The sequence below is a fragment of the Siphateles boraxobius genome, unplaced genomic scaffold (genome assembly GCF_051911475.1).
Source record: "Siphateles boraxobius isolate OS27281-9 unplaced genomic scaffold, OSU_SipBor_1 1, whole genome shotgun sequence".
Taxonomy (NCBI): Eukaryota; Metazoa; Chordata; class Actinopteri; order Cypriniformes; family Leuciscidae; genus Siphateles; species Siphateles boraxobius.
The window spans coordinates 12362683-12385786 of record NW_027508699.1 but is presented as its reverse complement, the minus strand read 5'-3'; the positions used below and the strand labels follow the sequence as shown (position 1 = coordinate 12385786).

At 37.2% G+C, this 23104-nt stretch overlaps 2 protein-coding genes across 5 annotated transcripts; one reads left to right on the top strand and one right to left on the bottom strand.

Moving 5' to 3' along the window:
- The first annotated feature begins 818 nt into the window (after positions 1–818).
- On the top strand, positions 819–14376 carry slc35a3b (solute carrier family 35 member A3b). Of its 3 annotated transcripts, XM_077209478.1 has the most exons (9): positions 819–1005; positions 4462–4628; positions 6209–6467; positions 6700–6854; positions 8335–8457; positions 10381–10558; positions 10743–10861; positions 10951–11084; positions 13833–14376. In XM_077209478.1, exons 2-9 carry the CDS (start codon positions 4611–4613, stop codon positions 13918–13920), a joined length of 1074 nt encoding a protein of 357 aa, XP_077065593.1. In that variant the 5' UTR covers positions 819–1005; positions 4462–4610; the 3' UTR covers positions 13921–14376. The 3 variants fall into 3 exon arrangements, with proteins under 3 accessions (XP_077065593.1, XP_077065624.1, XP_077065520.1); XM_077209509.1 differs by lacking the exon at positions 819–1005 and having other exon boundaries at positions 3444–4628; positions 10384–10558; XM_077209405.1 differs by lacking the exon at positions 819–1005 and having other exon boundaries at positions 3445–4628.
- On the bottom strand, positions 14264–21152 carry fam78ba (family with sequence similarity 78 member Ba). Of its 2 annotated transcripts, XR_013196458.1 has the most exons (3): positions 19919–21137; positions 17237–18097; positions 14518–16832 (listed from the first exon to the last, which is right to left on the bottom strand). XR_013196458.1 is itself a non-coding variant. In XM_077209571.1 (2 exons), the coding sequence occupies exons 1-2, from the start codon at positions 20251–20253 to the stop codon at positions 17575–17577; spliced, it is 858 nt and encodes a 285-aa protein (XP_077065686.1). In that variant the 5' UTR covers positions 20254–21152; the 3' UTR covers positions 14264–17574. The 2 variants fall into 2 exon arrangements, 1 of the variants encoding a protein (XP_077065686.1); XM_077209571.1 differs by having other exon boundaries at positions 14264–18097; positions 19919–21152.
- Positions 21153–23104: the final 1952 nt, after the last annotated feature.

Here is a 23104-nt window from a genome sequence, read left to right as displayed (position 1 = left end):
TTTTCAACCTAAAATCTTAATGAAGAATAACAAAAAAGTTAAATTTCTTTTGAAAACCCTTGTATTTATTAAATTAAGCAACAAACAATAATGGACATTATTGAAAAAATGTCATAAAAGCAGTAAGTAATTTTTAGTCACGTAAGTTAATTTACATATAGCACATTCCATAATTTTTTTTAATTCAAAGTGCTTTAAATAAAAATACATAAAAATAATAAAATAATCTATATATTTTTAAATCCTACCAAAACATGTAGGCTATATAATTTAGGCCTATATAATATAACATGTTTATTTCTGCTTACAGATCAACAATATTAGCCTACTACAACAATATATTATATATACACACATATATATATATATATATATATATATATATATATATATATATATATATATATATATATATATATATATATATATATATATATATATATATATATATATATATATATATATATTTTACAGATACCTGTCTTTTTGGAATGATCGTGGTATTTTGTTTAAACAAAAGTGCCGATTACAGAAACTAAGATCTTTCTTTCAGATATTAATTCAAATTATGATTTTTTAATTTTTTATTATAGTCTATTGTTGCTTAAAACCTAATTTCAGAATGTATTCTGCTGATGTGAAATCACTTTGTCGCTAATTTAAGAATATATCAAAACCTCTCAACATCAATTCATTATGAAAAATAAAATGTTTGCTCCAGAAAAAAAAAGTTGCATACAAGGGAGCACACCCATCGTTATATAACAGCAAGTAAATTTCCATCTTCATTTGAAACGTTTTAGGGAAACTGACACGAGTCACGTGTCACGACAGAAACATGAGTGTCAAACATGGTTTCACGTTGGCTGAAAGTGTGGTTGAGGAAGTAATCGTTTTTATTTCCAATGCATCAGATGCATCATTCAGGGCTTCACTGCACACCTGCGCCTCTTGGACTCTGCGTTCGTTCACTCACACATCCGAGCTACACTTGTGCGAGACCAGGTATAGACTACAAAGTAACTAAACACATCTTTACACCTTTTTACTTATCTAATTTTTAATATTTTAAAATGCAATCACGGGAGGAGCGGAACCATTTAATGCCTATTTTTAGACAGCGTTCGGAAGTCATGACGTCAAAGAGTGTATTTGGTTTGGATATTGGCGGGTTGAGGTGTCCCTGCGATCAACCGCGGGGTTCCAGGGCACGTCGTGAGATTCATTTGATTGTTTATTTCTTCAAAATGGTCTTTTGTTTTATCATCCACACATGTAGGTTGGTTCATAACTGCAATGAAGTAATAACCATTACTGGTTTATATGTTATATTACTTTAGCACTGGAACCTTATCAGTTTGACAGAATTCTCTTTTCCAAGTGCCATGGGAGGTCAATGTAACTTCACTTCACATGTTTTGCCCTAAAAGTGATTGGGCAGACCAAAAGAAGTCGTAGACTGCATCCGAAAACTTAGTCTGGTCGCACACTTGAAGATTTTAAGTCCGATTTGTAACCGTGTAAGTTAACTGACTTTTTGTCCAAAAAAATCCTCAATTGTGTGGTGTTACGATTATCTGACTGCTCCCGATCGCGTCGGAGTCTGCGCAATCCCAAATCGTAGGCTAAATATCAAACATGTTTGATGTTTAGGCTACCTCTCTTGATCTGGCTGCTTCTGACATGATATCCGCGATTGCCAATAAGAGCGAGCAATCTTCACAAACCGGATATTGTGTGCTTCTAAAGCTGAAACTTGGCAGCCACAAACATGCCACAAAAAGTGTAGTATTGAGAAAGAAGACCATCCATATTCGCCAGTCGTCCTCCATTTCCTTTTCTTTTCAAGTCATGTTTCATCTTGCTAGTCTCCATGAGATCTGTTACTATAATCGACAGGTGTGTGGTCTCGCAGTCCGGACGAATCTTCTAACACACAGGATTGTGGGATATCAAAGGCAGCGAAGAACATCTATGCTGCCTCCTTCAGAAATCTAACATTGGATTCAGACGTGCCTTGATGCCTTCCTACCTTGAAATGCAGCCTCCAAAACCAGCATTTTTACGCACAGCTGCAGCCGTAGAGACTTGAAACTTTGAGGGATGGTATGACCCACCCCGTCTACAACGTCACTAAGGTTTGCCCCAATCGGCCTGCCAGTGGCGCATGGGCGCGGATCAAAGCGAGTGTTTTCAGTTAATTCCGATGAAAGTTGAGCTTCACACTTGCGCAGTGATGGGTCGATCATAAACGATTAGTTCAATTCGAATGAATCTTTAATATGACTCTGGAGCGAGTTGTCTCAGAGAGTGATTTGTTCATTACACACAAACTGTCAACCAACCGCAACTTTCAGATGCCATCTACCTTTTTTAAGCTTAACTTTCACGGAATGGATTGCACAGGATTGTGGGATATCAAAGGCAGTAAAGGATATATCTATGCTGCCTTCAAAAACCAATCAGATGAAGGCATCTCAGGAGACAGGAAGTGAAGCTAACATTGGATTCAGACGTGGCCTGATGCCTTCCTACCTTGAAATGCAGCCTCCGAAGGCATCATATTTAAGATTCCGGAAACAGAAATGATTAGTTCACCTCCCTACTCGAGTCTATGTGACGTGACAGCCGTATTGGATACAGAAATTATTTAATAATTCCCAACCTTCCTTACAATCAAGCGTAACTGCTTTAGTCTTACAGTTTACTTGATGCGTTTCTGGTCTTAAATTTCATGCAATTTTTGAGTTTGTAAATTTCTGTCATGATGGTTCTTTTCCATAACTCGTGATGAACGAACGACTCAGATCCAAAGATTCGGGAGGTGAACTAAAAATGTCTGATTCCAGTACAGACTGCATAGCTTCAGCCTATGGGGCTGTTACGTGACGAAAGAAAGTACTTCCCATCACCATTGCCCAGTGCATTGTGGGATTGACAGCAGACGGGGGGAAAGTGTGGAGAGCGGCCGAGAGCATCAAAAGGTTGGCCAGTTCTCAACTTAACGTGCGTGTCCACTTCAGCGGCAAAACTCCACTCACACTGTTAAAACAGCTTGTCTGTGAATCTCCTGATTCACGAGTTCATGCTTTCATTTTGCGTGCCCTTTATACGCAGAAATTACCTTTAATGTGCATCCGATAGGCACTTTGTTTAAACGTATATATGATACCATTTCAAATAAATGAAATATAACTAATCATAAAAGAATTGTACATAACTGTTTTCAACATTGATAATAAACGTTTCTTGAGCAGCAAATCATCATATTAGAATGAATTCTGAAGGATCATGTGACACTGAAGACTGGAGTAATGATGCTGAAAATTCAGCTTTGCATCACAGGAATAAATTACTTAAAATTTTTTTATTAAAATAGAAAACAGTTATTTTAAATTGCAATAATATTTCACAATTTTACTGTTTTTTTTAAATCAAATAAATGCAGCCTAGGTGAGCATAAGCGACTTCTTTTAAAAACATTAAAAAACTTACCGATCCCAAACTTTTGAATGGCAGTGAATGTCTTTCACCAGAAAATAAATGATCAAAATTAAAAAAAAATTGGTTGAGTTGACACGGAATACCCAGTATGCTTTATCGGGTAATTTCTGAAAAAGTGTTTACTTTAAAGTCCTGCCTACAAAAAGCTATTGGGAATTTTCAGTCATTATTGAAAACAAATAAATCATACTAACCCACATTTAATTTTGTGACGACATGCCCCAGGAGTCGCATTCAAAATAAGATCTTTGGCATTTGATTTTGGATAGTAACCAAACGAAAAACAAAGTCCTTGTGACAACTTACCAGGAGTTATCTAATGACAATATCATCATATCTACTTTGTTTGAGCATTTTTGTCAAATTTGCTTAGAGATAATTAAGATCATGCATTAAGAATGTTGTCGTTAAACAGGTAAATCAGGTAAAATACTGATTTACAGTTAACAACCCGCCATCGTTTTGCTGATGTGGCGAAATAAACTATTCATTTGTACATTTGATTAACTTCTGGTTGAACAGAAAGGAGGTTGTTACGTGAACTCTGAAACTGAGGTAAAACTTCCCACTGTCAAAAACATGTACTCAGACTGCACTTTTTTCAGGTTTGAATGGTGCCGTTGCTGGAGCCGTGTCGCCCTGCACACAGAGCCGAATTGTGTGTTTGACCCCCCCCCCCCCTCTGCACATCCTCATCTCTGAATAAGGCAGCCTGTGTGTGTGTGTGGGTGTGTGTGTGGGTGTGTGTACGCACTGGCCAGCCTAACTCACCTCAGCTTTCTCAATCACACCCAAACCTTCTGTTTGCCAAGTCTTATTTGCGTTAGTGTGAAGCGATCAATTTAAAACTTTCACCTCTTTTTTTTAATCAATGACCTTGACACTCCATTTGTCACAACGATAGTGCTTGTAAAAGCTAGCCTTGCGTAAATAGTCTTTTGCTTTGTGGGAATTTAGGATTGCAACACCATATGACATCCTCCTTCCATCCGGCTGTGTGTCAGTGGGAGTGGCTCACGTTGGCTTCTTTGCTGTCTGTGAAAGGATACTGTCTCTTCTGAAATAAATGACAGGACAATTCTCATTATCTCAGCAATGACGCCGCTATGATGATTTTGACTGGGGTGAGTGAGGATTATTGATCTGTGAAACTGTCAGAGTTGGTGTATTGGAAAGACATGTGGGCTATCAAAGCATGATGTATGAGTGCTTATTTAATTCAGTAGTGCATGAATGTGCATGAGCACTGAAGGTTTTTCTCATGGTGAAAGCTCGATTTCAGTTGAATGTCTCACATAGACATGGATCGGAGGATGAATGAAACGGTTACATGATTTTTGCGTGGTGTCCCTTGAGATGTTAATAATCAAACATGCCCATTTTCTTTTAGTAATGTCTAATGCTTTAATGGTTTGGAGGCATGTGAACACTTAGAAGTGCATTAGTAAAGCTTTATGGGTTTATACCGATGGGTTGTGGTGTCAATTCTTTACTTTGTATTAATGCATTTGTCTGAAATAATGTCAGAAATGTGCTTTATATATTTTTATACATCATGTGCATTTTAAAAATAATCTTTTTATTGTCTTCATATTAATCTTAATATTGTCATTGTTATTTGCAGCTACCTATTGCCTCTATATTTTGATAAAGATTTATATATGTCATATATTCTGTACACTTCTGTTCAAAAGTTTAGGGTGCTTTTACTCAGCAAGGATGCATTAAATTGATCAAAAGCAACAGACAGTAACAGAGTTCTAGTTCAAATAAATTCAGTTCTTTTAAACTTTCTATTTATCAGAGCATCCTAAAAAAAAGTGCATCACAGAAATATTAAGCAGCACAACTGTTTTTAATGTTAATAATAAACAGAAATGTTACCTGAGCAGCAAATCATCATATTAGAATGATTTCTGAAGGATCATGTGACACTGAAGACTGGATAATGATTCAGGAAATACAGCTTTGCATCACATGAACAGAAACATGAACAGTTATTTTAAATAATAATATTTATATTTAATGTAATAATACTTCACAATATTACTGGTTTTGAAACTTTTGTGTGTGTGTGTGTGTGTGTGTGTGCGTGCGTGCGTACGTGCATGTGTGTGTGTGTGTGTGAGGGAGTGAGAGATAGCTTCACATTCAAAATTTTGGGATCGGTAAGATTTTTAATGTTTTTAAAATAAGTCTCTTCTGCTCACCAAGGCTGCATTTATTTAATTAAAAATACAAAAAAATAATAATAATATTGTGAAATAGATTGAATGTATTTTAAAATATAATTTATTCCTGTGATGCAAAGGTGAATTTCCAGCATAATTAGTCCAGTCTTCAGTGTCACATGATCCCTCAGAAATCATTCTAACATGCCGATTTGCTGCTCAAGAAACATTTCTTGTTATAATCAATGTAGAAACATCTTTTTTTTCACGATTCTTTAATGAATAGAAAGTTCAAAAGAACAACATTTATCTGAATTAAAAAGCTTTTGTAACATTATGCACTACCGTTCAAAAGTTTGGTGTCAGTAAGAATCTTTTTTTTGAGAAAGAAATGAATACATTTATTCAGCAAGGATGCATTAAATTGATCAGAAGTGACAGTAAAGACATTTATAATGGTGCAAAAGATTCTATTTCAAAATCAGCTTTGATGCCTCTCTCTCTCTCTCTCTCTCTCTCTCTTTCTCTATTAGACTAAACAGGGACACCCATCCCTGTTCCCCGTCTCTGTATCAGCGAATGCTTCCAGTATGCCAATGTTGCCCACCTCATCGCGACTGAAGTATGTATCCCTGGGGGTGCTGGTACTGCAGACCACCTCCTTGGTGCTGACAATGCGTTATTCCCGAACACTGCATTCTGAAGATCCGCGCTACCTGGCATCGTCTGCCGTAGTGTGTGCTGAAGTTCTTAAGATTGTTGCATGCTTGCTGCTCGTCTTCAGAGATCAAAGTGAGTTCTCTGATCTGTCTATAGTTGTGTTTCATTTCAGTAAGCTCAAAACCTGAATTTTGGGCGAAAACCAATGTAATTATTTACTCAATCATGCAGTCTTGTCTGTAATGCATTAGATCTCTAGATTCAATTCGATTCAAACAGAATTCTCATTCTTGTCAGAAGCTCAGAGCAGTGGAGGAGAGTTTTGCCTCCCTGTCTAATGTGCAGAGCTGTATGTGACTCTTAGGTTTCAGTGTTCGTGCTCTGAATGGGGTGTTGAAGGAGGAAATAATCAACAAGCCTCTGCTGACGTTGAAGTTGGCCGTTCCCTCGGGCATCTACACCCTGCAGAACAACCTGCTCTATGTGGCTCTGTCTAATCTAGATGCAGCGACCTACCAGGTGAGAAAGCCTCTATCCAGAAGAAGGCCAGATCATAAGTTTGGTTTAGGTTTTTAGATACATTTTTACGGTCACTTTACTTTAGGGTCCAATTCCCACTATAAACTAACTATTAACTGTGACTTTTGCCCTAATAAACTCCTAATTGCTGCTTATTAATAGTTAGTAAGGTAGTTAAGTTTAGGTTTTGGGTAAGAATTAAGGATGTAGAATATGGTCATGAAGAATAAGGCATTAATATGTGATTTATAAGTACAAATAAACCGCCAAATATCCTAGTCATATGCATATTAATAAGCAACTAGTTAATAGTGAGAATTGGACCCTAAACTAAAGTGTTACCGTTTTTATTTTAGTTTTATTAAAAGTACACTGAAAAAAAACCTGCATGCATTTTGCGGAATAACATTGTTTTGGTTGTACTATGGCTCTGCGTGACTGTGCAGATGAATATCACAAAAGTGAAGGGTCAATAAAATACCTTACTCACCTGTTGAGGAATAAAAACGCCATCTCTACGTCACTTTTACAACATTTCAAATCCCTCAGTTCTCACCATCTCCGAAAAGCCAAGGTAATGTTGATTCTTGTTTTATTACGAGCCTATTCCACTCCTACACTAAACACACGTCAAAGTAGCCGGAGAAACAGTTCTCTATTTACAGATATGATAAGACATGAACGGGCGAGTGACGAATGTAAACAATTTCCCACAAAAACCATCCCGACATATCTAAAATATAACCACTTATTAAAGGCTTACCCTAGTGAACCAGGGTAAAACAAAACACGTTTTGGAAGAATGATTGAGGTTTTGACTCATTATTTAAATTTAGTTATTTTTTTAGCTTAAAAAGTTTCATAGTGTACATTTAATATATTTAATTGGATTTTATTTGTATATTTATCATGTTCAATTAACAGAAATGTTTTTACTAGTTTTAGTTCTAGATTGTTAGTTCTATATGGCACTTTAAAAAATATATATGTTGTGTGCCATTTAGAATTGAACTGAGGAGAAATAAAACTAATTAATAATACATTTCATTACCCACAAACGTGTTATCACATAATGTACATGCTATTTCCAGAAATGTTATTTCATCTTACTAATTAACATTGAAAATGCCCGATATATTGCATTGTATTTTCCGGAATCCTTTAATTTACATTTTTAAAAGTGAGTCAAACATCAATGTATAATCAGTAGTCAACTATAATAGCTGCTGATGTTTCTGTGGAGGAGATTTTTGTGTATGTACACTGATGTTCAAAATTTAGTCTAACTAAAGTCTAACACATGAAAGAAGTCTAACCTATGAGCAAAAATAAAGTAAAAACACTAATATTTCTTTGATCAAACAGTAATATCACTTTGATCAAATTTAATGCATCATTGCTGAATAAAAGTATTAATTTCTTAGAAAAAAGTTTTGTGATCTGTCTTTATATCTCATTTACATTCCTGTTGATTTTCCAGGTTACATATCAGCTGAAAATTCTCACTACAGCCCTGTTCTCCGTGTCCATGTTGGGCAAAAGACTCGGCATTTACCAGTGGCTCTCACTAGTCATTCTGATGGCTGGCATTGCACTTGTCCAGGTAAGGGTATAGGGTCACGCTTTAGTTTAGGGTCCAATTCTCATTATTAACTAGTTGCTTATTAGCATGCATATTGCAAGGATATTGGCTGTTTTTTAATACTTATAAAGCAAATATTTAAATCTTATTCTGCATGAACTTATTCTACATTCCAAATTGAGGCAAAAGTCGTAGTTAATAGTTAGTTAAAAGTGAGAATAGGACCCTAATCTAAAGTGTGACCGGATATAGTAGTCTTGTGATTTGTTTCTCAGGTCACCTTTCTCTGAAACTTGCAGCAATGGAACAGCCAGTCTGCTTTTGTGACTGTTAAAACAGAGCAGGACTTCATTATTTGCTTTCATTAACAAGTAGAGCTCCTCAAACAAGCACACACTAGACTGGACTCTGAGTTTGTTTTCAGCATGTTGCTAAGCTAATCCTGCTATACTCTAATAATCATAAAAACAGAGAGCACACACAAATATTGGGTAACATTTAGTCTTAATTAGACTGAATCAGTTTTATTGAAACTATGTATATTTATAATCAACTTTCCTCTGGCTTCATCAGCCATCTTTGATTTTTTTCCAACTAAACTTGCTGCAGTGAATTTTGCGATTGTGTTCTCTATGAAAGATACATGAAGCTGCCATAGAATATGTCCAAAAGAAGGCATTTTAGAAGTATTCTCGAATTCGCTCACTCATTTTGATTCACTCCTTCTAGTGAACTGTATTAGTGAACTAAAGTAGGGAATAGTGATTGATGGTTTAGGGCCCTTATAAATATGCCTCGGACAACCAAACATGATCATCCTTGTGTGAGGGACACCCATCCTAAAATTTAAATGGCAGCTATACAGTTTCTTGTAAAAAGTCCTAATATATATATATATATATATATTTGGGCTGTCAAAATTAACACGTTAACGCATGCAATTTTTTCAAATATATTTAAAAGCACAGTCTTAAATGTGTTAAATGAAGTCTTAAATGTGCGTTAAGATTTTTGAGAAAATGGGTTGTGTGTCAGATACACGTCATGTGCGGCAGGTCTTAAAGTGACAGCAGTCTAATAATCCTGTTGCCGTTTGTCATTAATGTTAATCAAAGAACAAATGAAAATTTCTGTATATATCCTACCTGTTAGACCTACCTGAAAATCTTGAAGCATTGTTTACAAGGGTACATGGGTAAAAAAATAAATAAAAATAAATAAAAATTTTTTAAATTTTGACAGAGCAAGTAAAATTCTTAAGTGGTCTGACTGGGGCAATAGAAAAAATGTAGCCCTGATATATTGAAGGGCACGGGTAAATGTGACATTTATTATATTGGATTTATGTGAAGATTGTTTTAAGTTAAAGTTTATTTTTCAAAGCCTACTGAATGTTATAATTTATATCTTTCAGTTATATTATAATGCTGAATTGTTAATCAATCTATTTCATAGAGACATAGAGTAGCAGTATTGGTATCGGTGATATATTGGATATATTTTTAAAAATATAGGCTACTGTCTTTAGGATGTTTCTCCATTAATTTGGAGTTTAAATATGAAATTGGCAATTAATTGTGTGTGTGTGTGTACACACACACACACACACACACACACATATATATATATATATATATATTTATATATAAATATATATAATTTAATATTATTAATTAATTTATTTATTTTTCTTAACTTTTAGAACAGATTCCATTTTAATCAGTTGTTTTGATAATTTAATTTGTATTTTGAATTAAATTGTATTATTTATTTTTCATATTAATTAATTTATTTTAATCTTATTTCTATTATTTGTTTTTTAATTTGTTTTTCTAAAACTGTTTTACTCTGAACTGGGACCCCCTAGAGCTCTCTTTATCCCCCTATATACAGTATAATATACAGTATGTAAACAACTCTTTGTTTCTGTTTGACCTGAACCAGCAGTGGCCGACTGAAGTCACATCGATCGCCCCGCAGAAGGATCTGACGGCCAGCTCTCAGCTGATGGGACTGCTGGCGGTGCTTGTGGCCTGCTTCTCCAGTGGATTTGCTGGCGTGTATTTTGAAAAGATCCTCAAAGAGAGCAAGCAGAGTGTCTGGGTCCGTAATATTCAGCTAGGTCAGCGGAAATATATGTACATAGAAACCACCCAACAATCCATTTAATTCCTTAAAAGAAGCAAAAACAATTTCAGTTTTGGTATCCATTGTTTACGAGTTTCTGCTTCAGGTTTCAGGAAGTGTGTGTGTTTGTGAGCCACCATCCCTGTTTCTTTCATCACACTTCTTCCCTCCCGTCTCAGGTTTATTTGGACTGATTTTTGGACTTGTGGGAGTGTTTGTGTACGACGGAGAGAGAGTGCGTGAGAATGGACTCTTTCAAGGATACAATAATGTGACGTGGGCTGTGGTGGCTCTTCAGGTACATTTTCACAAAAGCGCTGTATAATGAATGTGACTTGACTCGACATTGTTATTTGTGTTTTTCATTTGCTCCACATATTTCTGTAGGCTTTGGGTGGTTTGGTCATTGCAGCTGTGATTAAGTTTGCAGATAACATCCTGAAGGGCTTTGCCACATCCATCTCAATCATTCTGTCCACCCTCATCTCTTATTTCTTTTTGGAGGATTTTGACCCTACTAGGTAACACAGTTGTTTCAAAACTCATTGATTGTATTTGGGTCTTTCTCAGGAAACTGTGCCATGTGTGTCCCGGGAATTCACAAGTTCACAAATATTCCTGTGAATTACCAAACTGTGTGTACAAGACTTTATTTAACTTTAGTGTGAATGTGGCTAAAGATCATGCCACCCTAAACACACACCCGTGGGTGTGTCAGTGTTGTTGTGTTGAACTGGTGTGTAGATCCACAGATAAGTGTTTATTTTATACTGTTTTACTACAGCTTTGTTTGTTAAATGCATGTCCTGACTAGAGTGACCTATTTGTCAATTTAAATTTCTGCTATTTTACATGTTCAAATTATGCCAGAACACATTAACATTTCCTTTGAACAAGCCATCAAACAGTCCTTTTATACCAGGGGTGTCAAAGACCCATGAATCCGCAGGAAAACAAATCAAACATTTGTGCGCATTCATTATATTGGTAAGATATATTCATAATGTCCTTTTTTTTTAGCTGCAACAGCGCAGTTAAACTCCACTTTCCAGAAAGTTGTGTTGCCTGTTGTAGCTTGCCGCGATAGAATTTTCTTTTTAATTACAAACAATATTTGCTCTTCTCGCCTGAAACAGGATCTGTGGGTGATACAACTGTTCCAGAGAAACACTACACCACATTTTCCCACTTAGAATGTGTGATTTAATCACCGTAATACTGACAAGATGGAGAAGTTCAAGGGAGAAGTATTACCAGTAGAAAAGTAAATTTCACAGTTTACAGTTACATTTGTGCAGCAGTTTCTACACCATTGATTTTTTTGTGATACTGAAAAAAAAAGCTAGTTTTAGAAACAAAAAGAGTTTTTTAAAAGTTGAACTTGATTTTAATTTGAGTGCCACGTTTTTAGAACGCAGTGTCATGTGCGAGACGCTGCAAAAGAGCCGTGAGCGCAACGGTCAAACACATCAGTCTAGTGTTTACACAGAAAATCAATGGAAAAGCAGCTCAGTGGAATGCAAAAACGTGTTCGAACCTTTAAAAAGAGTGTATCCGAACCTTGCATTTTTTTCATTACACAACTTTGCATCTTGAGTTTTTAACACCCTATGGAACGCACTTTTGCACTCTTCAGTTTTTCCATTGCTTTCATGTAGATATGCGCTAGAATGATGTGTTTGACCGTTGCATTCACTTCTTGCGTTTCGAGTTCAATTGTTAGGGGCCAACTGCATAGGACATGCTTTTGCATTTAAAAATGAGACGCGGGGCAGTGGAATGAAAAAAAGAAGTTCAGAGATGTTTTGTTTTTTTAAAAGATTAACTTTTTAACTTGAGCACTGTATTTTTTCGTATCGAAGATTCAATTTGTATCGAAGATTCAGAAGCTGAGCGTAATGGTCAAACATATCTGTTCTAAAATAACACAGTTCATGTAGTTTGCAAATACCATGTATAGATTTAAGCAGAAACAATGATTTCATTAAAGCAGTTATTGCAAGTTGTGATTAGAAGACATAGAAAATGTGGTGGTTGTGCATGTTGATTCAGAGTTGACGCCATCTGAAGTCCTGGCAGGGGTTGTCGCTTCTTCTTCACAGGTGTTTGGGCTATCTAAACTATCTAAATCTTTGTATGAGGCTGGATCCAAGCTGGAGCTGGCGTAATCTCTAGTTACCTCAGGATGGCCCTCCCGAGGTAGAAAAGAGAAAAACAAATGGAAAATAATTAGCGTAGCTGCTTTTCACAACATTCAAGCAAAACAGAATCATGTGCATTTCATTTGATTTAACTGGAGTACAAGATGTGTCTTTAATCTAAGTTTAAACTGGGAGAGTGAGTCTGAGCCCCAAACATTATTAGGAAGGCTGTTCCAGAGTTTAAAAGTCCTTAAGTGGACTTGGATATTCTAGGTACTACCAAAAGTCCAGAGCGTGATGGATAGTAGTGCGATAGAAGATCAGTTAAATACACAGGAGCTGAACCCTTTAGGGCCTTAGAGGTCAGTAGCAATACTTTGTAATCGAAACGGATCTTAATAGGTTACCAGTGGAGAGATGATCAAATTTGGGTTACATTTTCTTGACCTGGTAAGACCTCTAGCAGCTGCATTTTGGAATAACTGTAGCTTGTTTATTGAGGATGCTGGACAACCACCTAGTAATGCATCTAGAGGACATGAATGCATGAACTAGCTTTTCAGAAACAAATAACATGTTCTGTAGCTAGGCAATGCTTCTGAGGTGAAAGAAGGCTGTGTTTGTAACATATTTAATATGACTTTTTTTTAAATATGAGTTTTAACTTGAGCACATCTGCCTAGTACAGGTTTATATAGAAAAACAATGGAAAAGCATCACAAAGGAATGCAAAAATTCTGCTGGTCATTTATGCGTCTTCCGTTTGTTTGCTGAGCCTTTATCAGTATTTCTAGATATTTACATTCACATTTCTTCAGTCCTAATATATGATTTGTTAGGCAAGTTATTCAGTTATCTATTCAAGTTTTAGGTTATGAATTCGAAACGTACTGTGACAGGGTTGAAATAATCTGAATATTGTGGTGATAACCTCATGTCTGTGGCGGTTTTGGCCTGAGATGTGAAAATATGATTTCTTGAAAGTTCAGCTGTAACCTTTTCAAATGAAAATCATTTTTTATTATTATTATTCTTTGAATTTTCTGGCATAAATGGCACTATTTCTTGGGAATGACCAACTGTGTAGAACTTCAGGAACTTCAAAAATAAAGCTTCTTTCTTTTGTAGTGTGTTCTTCCTGGGTGCGATGCTGGTTATCGCTGCTACGTTTCTCTACGGGTATGAGAGCACCCCCAAACCGGGGCAACCCCAGTAAAGTGTAGAAGACTGGACAGGAAGTGATAAATGACACCCGGAGCGTCTGCTAAGATGCTCGGCTTCAGATGAAGTTCAGGACAAGAGAACCAGTGATGTTTTAAGGATGCTATTACAAGGTAGCACAAAAAAAGAGAAGTGAACTTAAGATTGCAACCATCCAGAACTTGAATTGTCCTCTATGCCCCATGTCATGTCATCATAACAATACACAGAACCAATAATGGAGAGCTATGATGAGATATTGTTACACTCAGCTGAGGATGTTTAAGGACTTCATTTAAAATGTGTTTTACATATAATGAGAGATCTCTGTGACAGAGCTTCACAAATTCCACATGTTACAGTTTGCATATTTATTTTGTGTGCCATACACTGGTATATTGAAAACGGGATTGTTTTACTTGAATGTATCCGTTAAGAAATATCATTTTCAATAAAAAGGTGTTTCTTAAAATGTCTTCCTGCCATATTCTAGAAATAAATCATGTTCAGTCACAATAGTTTAACCATCGGTAGCACTGACCGCATTTTGATTGGTGGAATAATCTGGCATTGTGGGAAATGCTGAGCTGGTGCTTAAGAGATCAGACTCTTGTGAGATGCTCAGTGCACTTTTATTAGTCCTTGAATGAACAATGTGAACTGTCAGACCTTGTTGCTCTTAGCTGGGGGTTTCAATGGAAATATATATGTTGCATCACAGTTTTTGTTTTATGCAAAAACGACTTGCATGCAAGAAGAGAGGTGAAAAATCACTTCCCCCACCCAAAGTGGGACTTTCTTGCCCATAATGCAATGCTATGAAACGTTTCCACAGTAAACTTAGTCTCGTCCATTGCATAGACTCGTTTTGCAGTGGGAAAGCATGTGAATATCAAGTGGTTTTAACGACCACTTTTGTTATTCCTCATTTCGGCACATCTTGTTTTATGAAACGCTGAAAACTTGAAGTTAAACCACTTATTTGCTGCTGGTGTTCATGCATTTTCAGATAGATACGTTTTAATGTCTCTTTATTTAGATGGTTATCTTGAGGAGGAATATGGCTTTGACAGAGATACAGAAGATGTACTGAGAAATGATAGAGGGAGATGAGGTGAGGTATTTATCATATTACAGAGAAGGAACCCCATATGATCTGTTCGACCTTCATCTAGATCAGTGCTCCAAGCTTCAGACGTACTGCATGCATCTCCACTTCCAACGAAAGGCTATCGTTTCCTATGAAAGTGATTTAGGCGAAGAATAAATGCTCTGTTAGATTCAAGAGTTAGTCATTATTTTCTGTTATATGTCCAGACTGGATATCACCTCTTCATATCAAATTCAGTGCATAATAAAACAATGGCATTCATTAAATTAAAAGCATGCAAATAATGAATGAATATATCGAGTAATTTATATGTAGTAAATTTAGCAAACAGTCTCTCATGAAAGCAACTGCCACACACTTATACTGTCTTTATGTTGGTTGGTTGGTCCCTCAACTGAGCAATTTGCTCAAGAGAAGGATGACTAAACTCACGGTTCAAAAAAATATTTCCTCACTCTGTAAACATCCGACTATATCAACTGCTAGCTTTATATAAATCTTTACTTAAATATTAATTTGCATTGCGTGCCAAGACCGCAATGTATTTATTTTGGTTATTGTATCATTACTGGTATTTAAACAGCCCTGTGTATAATTTTTGTGACACATGCTACTTTATTAGCAAAAGCATGACATTGGACATCGAAAAACTATAGCAAGGAGGGAATTATTTTTCATAAACATTAATTGATTGTGTCATCCTAATCAAAAGCAACCTATTTCACCATTTTGTTTGTTATATTGACTAAATGCCGCATTTAAAAGGGATAGTTCAGCCAAAAATTAAAATTTGACATTGTTATTCACTCAACCTCATGTTACAAAGTTCTATGACTTTCGTGTTTTATTTTTATTTTTTCTGTTGGACACAAAAGAAAATATTTCAAAGAATGTATGTGGGGGTTTTTTGTACATAAAATAAAAGCCAAGGGGGTCCAATGTTGTTTTGAACCCTGTTGACTTTCATTGTACGGACAAAAACAGCTTTTGAAATATCTTTATTTTGTGCTTACAGAAGAATGAAAGTCATACAGGATTGGAATGACATAAGGGTCAGTAAATAACGAAGGTATTTATTTTATCCTTTGACATTTGTAATGGAAACTCTGTTTCATCTGTGTCATAATTACCCAAGGATTGTCAGTGGGAGAGGACGGAGTGGGACAGCTTGAGAATAGAGAGAGGGAGACAGGGGACGTGGAATGGCACAGATGGAGTGTGTATGACATGTGACTAATCTGGTGAATGCCTATGGTGCAGCACCCACTGCGTAAACTCAAACGGACTCATAAAACTCATAAACTCCTATCGATGTGTCACTGACTGTATCTGAGTGTATCCTTGACATTACTAGATACACTCCACCTCAACTGGTGTATGTCTTCATGCACTCTGCGGTCTATTTTGTCTTACAGCATGTAAAAGATATTTGCTAGCATTTGAAATGAAGTCACAAGTCTCAATCAACTGACAGAAGTTTCAAAGAGTTTTGCTGGTTGTCCTACAAAGAAAAAGTGTTTCCTGCAATGACCTCCCTTGGTTCTTGTGATGCCTCTTTGTGTGGTGTGGGACCAAACATTCAATCTCTTTCATGCATTATATTCCATCCATCTTGAAAGTTGAGGGCCCTTTTGCAAAAAACCCTTAACTTAAGACGCTTAGTAATAATTGTAAAGATATTATAACAAAGGGTTTTCCAAAAGGGATAGTTCACTAAAAAATGAAAATTCTGTCATAATTTTCTCACCTTCATGTTGTTACAAACCTGTTTGACTTTCCTCTGTGGAACACAGAGATATTTTCAAGAATGTGTTCAGCTGTTTTTGCCCAAATTTCGATTTCAAGTCATTAAATTTGGTCACATGGTGTGCAAGAACCAATGAGGTTTGATGTTGGTTGTTGTTTGAGGTTTGCCTTGCTTTATTTGAAGTAGTCTATGTGTAACCCCTCAGGTTCTAAACACACCACTCCAAGCGGGATTCGAACTGGTATTTCCGGTCGCTAGTGCACCTCTTGAAGCCAGGGGAGTGAGGTTAACATGCACAGCTCCTACTAGCTGGCCTCCATTACATGTATGCATGTGTTGATCAATGATTCGCTTTAATTTAAAGTGATCATGTTGCTCCAAATATAATTGTATGGTACATGTAGGTCTTATTTTGAGAGGTCCTACATTTTGGAGTCCATTGACTTTCATTGCATGGACAAAAACAGCTGAAACGTTTTTCAAAACATCTTTTTTTGTGTTCCACAGAAGAAAGAAAAGTTTGTAGCGACATGAGGGTTGGTACATTTTAGGGTGAACTATTCCTTAAACTTAAGGGATTTGTTCCATCTGGCTGCTCATTTAATACTAGTTACTTGCAGTCATTTGAAAACCGACCAAGTACTTTGAAGTTGAAAGGTAGTCAAACTTTTCCTTTCTCAACATTCTAGTTCAGCGGAATTGAGAAACCCTACAAAGCTGGCAATCCACAGAGCAGCTTGCGATTTCCCAAAATCCAGTGTCCAAACAGTGCATGCAGTCTTCAGTGTTCTTTAGGCTCTGTTAAGACAACTCTATTTGGGTGGTATAACCACCAGAGGTTGTCCCCTCCTAGGCCTCCACATCAGCACCTGGGCATCGTTGGCATTTGGCCTGCCTAGCGCGTTGGGTGGGATAGGCTCATTGTTACTGAGAATGTGCGGCTGTTCCTGGTGCGGTCGTCCCATCAGTTTGGCACGAGAACCAAGCGGCATGGAAGGATCCACCTCAATGTCTACCCACATACGCCAGCGAACTGTCTGAAGAACAATCCGCTCTTTGGTGTCTGCGTTTAGCGCCACCAGCCAGGTGATGAAGCTCTGGTCTCGGGTGATGTGTGTGAGCATGGGCGTGTTGCTGTTGCTGATTGGCACCGCCCAAGTTACACTGGGGTAGAAGTTGTCATTCATGCTCACCGTTAGCCGGGACGGCTTGGACGTGGGCCCTGAGAGGGTCACTGTTTCGGTAGTGTTACCATACCAGGGATAACTGACGCCGTCAGAATCGCTTATGGCCTTTACCCGTCCTTCCCGAAGCTCAGGTAATTCCCAGCTGGACCTGTGGAAGGAAAAGAAGATGAGCGGTCAGAAAGGACAAAAGAGCGGCAGTTCCTTAATACATCAAATGGGCGAAGAGCGTAAGTAAATAGAGATGGTGAAGTTGGGTGAGAGGACCTGCTGCTCAGTACAAAGTGCCTCATACAAATATGGAAAAACAGTGATTAAAAGACAAGGCTGTGAATTAAATATTCATGAATGTGTTTTCTCTCTCTGACACTCCACTTATTTTAATTATCTCTTCTCAGCTTCTATCCTATTCTGATGGTCTCCTTTTGTTGCCCTGGATTTTAGGGTTAGGTTTGGGGCTGGGCTTGGGGCTTAAAATCCATAACTTCTCTCAGATTTGATGGGTTGTTAATGGTCATGGTTAGATACAGTGTTAGGACAATGTTAGGACCAACAAACTATCGATGGACACATCCTACTTGGCAAAATCATGTCCAATACGGTAAAAATTCTGAGTTGAAGAATTGGAAGTGGAAGTCGTGAGTGGAATGACAGGAAAAGCAACGTCCTCAATTGCAATTCAAAGAAATTCAATTTAGGTAATACATTACAGGTTATGAACAGTGTTGGGGGTAACTTATTACAAGTAACTTGAGTTACGTAATCAGATTACTTTTTCAAGTAACTAGTAAAGTAACGCATTACTTTTTCAATTTACAACAAAATATCTGAGTTACTTTTTCAAATAAGTAACGCTAGTTACTTTTTCACATTTATTGACTGACAGCTCTCCTGTCTCCATGTTGAGAGAAATAAAGTGAGGTGTTGTGTGCATTTGCATTGAACATGCATTTACTCATCTCACTTGAACAAAAACATTCAGTATTCCTCAAAATGAATAAAAACAGTCAAATGCAATCACAGAATTTTGTGCAAAAGTTTTATAATTAACTATGTTAAATTACACAAATATACTTTATGTATTTAATCTCACTTTATTAACCAATGTCTTTGCTGCTGACCTACAATGATCTAATTCAACCATACTAATAAGCAAAAATGACTTTAGATTAGGTTTAGAAATAAGAGTGTTGAACTTCCTTCTCCTGTAGCTGAAAGGTTTGTTTGAGCGGCACCCTCTACTGTACAGTAGTAAATATGCATAGTAAATATGCATTTCCTTCAGCCTTACGCTTATTCATTTAACTTTTGATGTGAAAGGGCCTTAACAATTGGCAAAAATAGATTGTTTTAGCTGTTATTAAAAAACAAACAAACAAGCCCATGCAGGTGAGAAAAAGTAACGCAAAAGTAATGTAACGCATTACTTTCCATAAAAAGTAACTAAGTAACGTACTTAGTTACTTTTTTGGGGAGTAACGCAATATTGTAATGCATTACTTTTAAAAGTAACTTTCCCCAACACTGGTTATCAGTAAGACCTAAATCTTCATACTTCAAAGCTTTAAAAACTTGTTCAAAACTTCGAAACAAGTCTTTCTCAAGCCAACCATTTAAAGTTTATCATTCAGTCTAAAAATACAGTGGCAATTTCTTTGAATTGCAGTTCATTTGACTTCTTTGCATTCAGATTCGAATTGCAACTGCATCCTGTTTGCTAGCTACTTCAATTCAAATTCAGGAATTGAATTGGAGTTTTGAAAGCATTCTCAGTTCAATTCTACAATAGAATTGAACACACAACACTAAATATTACATTATTCTATAAAGTTATTTAGAGATGTCAAATTGCACAACATGATACTCACTTATTTGTCGACCACTGATGACCACAAACTCAACAGAACGACCAATAAAACATACTGACACTTGAGCAGCTTGTCGTTGTTTGTTTGGATTATTGATTACTCACATGCCAATATCACCATATGTATTGAAGAACTCCATTTGGGTGCACGCCTGAATCCAGCCCACAGTCCATGTTTCGTTTCTAGGTACCGGGGGCATCACGATCCCAGCCGATGCTCTGAAGTATGGGGTCTTGTATCGCAGGACAATGGGCGAATTCTCCTCAATGATGGTCGGGCATTGGTCAATGGAGGCTGAGACCTCATAGACCACTATGTTCTCCCGTCGGATGCGGGGTTTGCAGGCGATGCTTTGAATGCAACCCATGGTCCTGCTTATAAGGGGTGTCAATGTGGCCAATGACGAAAAAAAGAGCATATGTTTAAGCAATATATTCATTGGCACTTTTTGCAACCCTTGAAACGCTGACAGATCCTCGTCTTCATTTCCACCTCAATATATCCTCGATAAATCCTCTGGGTGAAAGCAATAAAAAGCATGTCTGCTATGAAAAAGACATGTTTTGTTTCATTCCAGATTCCCCAAATGTTGTTCTAGCAGATCTTTGAGACAGATGGAGATGTGTAACGGGAACACAGCGGTGTTGTGGAACTAGGGGTGTGTGGATGATCCGTGTCGCCTGTTTCTGAGGCGCTGGAGTGCCGCACTGCCCTTGATACTCGTCCCCAGCAGATGTGATCCGGCCTCCACCGAATCGGACACCCGGTGTGCGCCTGTTTCTCGTCCTCCTTCCAATTCACGCGTCCGGCTGTATCTCTGAGCCCTTTGATCCTGGTTTTCCTGCTAGGCGCGGGCATGTCAGTGCTGAAGAGGGAGCCGGTGCTGCATAGAGAGTGTATGTTTGTTATTTTTCCTCCAGGTAAACGACCTCCCCAACATTTCGTTGATGCGGATCCTTTTGAAAAGGGAGAAGCGACACACAAACGGATCCAACCAAGGCAGGATTCAGTGCATCTAATTTAGGCTCCAATGCAAACTTGGGTCACCTTTACAAATGCAGTGTCTGTCATGGGCATCACTGGACTAATTTAGATTTTTTCCTTTGTGTGTTTCCATCCCTTACATCCATAGCGAAGACACCCTGTGCAAATCTTTGGAGAACACAAAGATAATGATAATAATAATAATGATAAAAAACACAGCGAATGCAATCGCCTTGCAACATTATATAGCGCAGGGATTTTTAAATATATTCATCCAATGGAAAACAGCAGAGCATCTTATAACGCAGACATGTGCTTATATGGTCGCTGTTCAGTTGCAGTGAGGTGCTGATCAGTGTTGCCAGATTGCGCAAGAAAAACACTCAAAAACCTGCCCTGGTTGTTTACATAAAACCAAGAATAAGCATGGCCATATTGCAAATTATTATTTTGCAATAATAATAATAACAAATAAACAAATACAATATAAATTAACTAAAATTTAGCTATCTCTCTCGTGGGCTGTTAATATCACCTTAAAGTCCCCATGAAATCAAAATTTAAGTTTTTTTGGCTTTTAGTATGAATATGCTAGTCTTTCTGGTATCTATAAGCTAGTGTGCTCCAAATCAATAAAGATTTGCATTTAGAAGATATAAGCATTCAAAACTTACAGTCTCTCACTTCCGCAAATATGGATCAAAGATTTGAATGACATCTCTCTGGACTTTAGCTTCTCTTCAGATTTTCTGTCCAATCAAATGCTCTCTGAAATCTAAAGTGTCCCGCCCCCTACACTATAAATAGACAATGAAGCTGCAGCTAAAATCTGTCACTTGGTCACACATGTTGGCACATAGTGCACTGTATGGATAGGGAACAATTAAGGTGTAAATATGAATTCCACCGGGGTGAATTAAGTCTGGTTTTATGTTAGTGACAAACCGCTGCAGGGGACACACAGTCTGCTCCGGTCCAGAGACACGACAGCACATAACATCATATGCACGAGTTGGCACAGACAAGTAAACGTATCAGACCCAAGTAGTTAATAGCCTATCCTACCTGTCAAAATGATTGATTGACAGATGGGCGTGTCTATCCTGTGATCTTGTCCCGCCCCTTCCAGTTCCTCCCCTTCATGTCCCGCCCCTTCCTGTTACCTTTGACCTAGTTTCCGCCCCTTCCTGTTACCTTCGACCTAGTTCCGCCCCTTCCGCTTAAACTTTCTGTCAAAATGATGGATGATGACCTTTGATCTAGTTCCGCCCCTTGCGGTTACAGCTTCTGTCAAAATGATGGATGGTGACAGTTAGTTTGATAAAGAAAATGGAGGTATTGGCCTTTGATGTTAACATAAGCTTTGATGTTACAGTTACAAAGTGATGTGACAGTTAGTTTGATCAAGAAAAAGTGTGACAGTTAGTTTGAGATGTATTGGCTTTGATGGTGACAGTTAGTTTGATCGTTTGAAGTTGGTGTTTTGTTACCGGTAGTTAATAGCCTATTCTACCTGTCAAAATGATTGATTGACAAGTGGGCGTATCTATCCTTTGATCTTGTCCCGCCCCTTCCGGTTCCGCCCCTTCCTGTTACCTTTGACCTGGTTTCCGCCCCTTCCTGTTACCTTTGACCTAGTTCCGCCCCATCCGGTTAAACTTTCTGTCAAAATGATGGATGGTGACTGTTAGTTTGATCGTTTGAAGTTCATTTGATCAAGAAAAGGGTGGTATTGGCCTTTGATGTTAACATAAGCTTTGATGTTACAGTTACAAAGGGATGTGACAGTTAGTTTGATCAAGAAAAAGTGTGACAGTTAGTTTGAGATGTATTGGCTTTGATGGTGACAGTTAGTTTGACTGTTTGAAGTTGGTGTTTTGTTACCGTCCCCTGCATTCCTGAGCAGCAGCATGTATAAATGGGTCAGCCGTGATAGTGATAAGAAAAAATGGTGGAAGTTTATCTGTTCTGTAAAAGAATATAAAATAAAACCTCACACAAAAAGTTTAAAATAAATGTAGAACTATTCACTGAACCAAGCATTTCAGTTTAAATAAAATGGTGAAAGTTTATCTGTTCTTTAAAAGAATATAAAATAAAATCTCACACAAAAAGTTTGGATAAAATGTAGAACTATTCACTGAACCAAGCATTTCAGTTTAAATAAAATGGTGAAAGTTTATCTGTTCTTTAAAAGAATATAAAATAAAATCTCACACAAAAAGTTTGAATAAAATGGAGCCACAAAAATATTGCAAACAATCCAATGTATGAATGATCTCACACTGTCTCAAAAACATAGAGAG

Excerpts from the sequence above, each read along its gene's own strand:
- slc35a3b (XM_077209478.1), top strand. Across the intron at positions 10,862-10,950 it reads GGGCTGTGGTGGCTCTTCAG|GCTTTGGGTGGTTTGGTCAT; the intron begins GTACATTTTCAC and ends ATATTTCTGTAG. Across the intron at positions 11,085-13,832 it reads GAGGATTTTGACCCTACTAG|TGTGTTCTTCCTGGGTGCGA; the intron begins GTAACACAGTTG and ends TTTCTTTTGTAG.
- fam78ba (XM_077209571.1), bottom strand. The coding sequence starts at position 20,253 with ATGAATATATTGCTTAAACATATGCTCTTTTTTTCGTCATTGGCCACA. Across the intron at positions 18,098-19,918 it reads ACATATGGTGATATTGGCAT|GTCCAGCTGGGAATTACCTG; the intron begins GTGAGTAATCAA and ends TTCCTTCCACAG.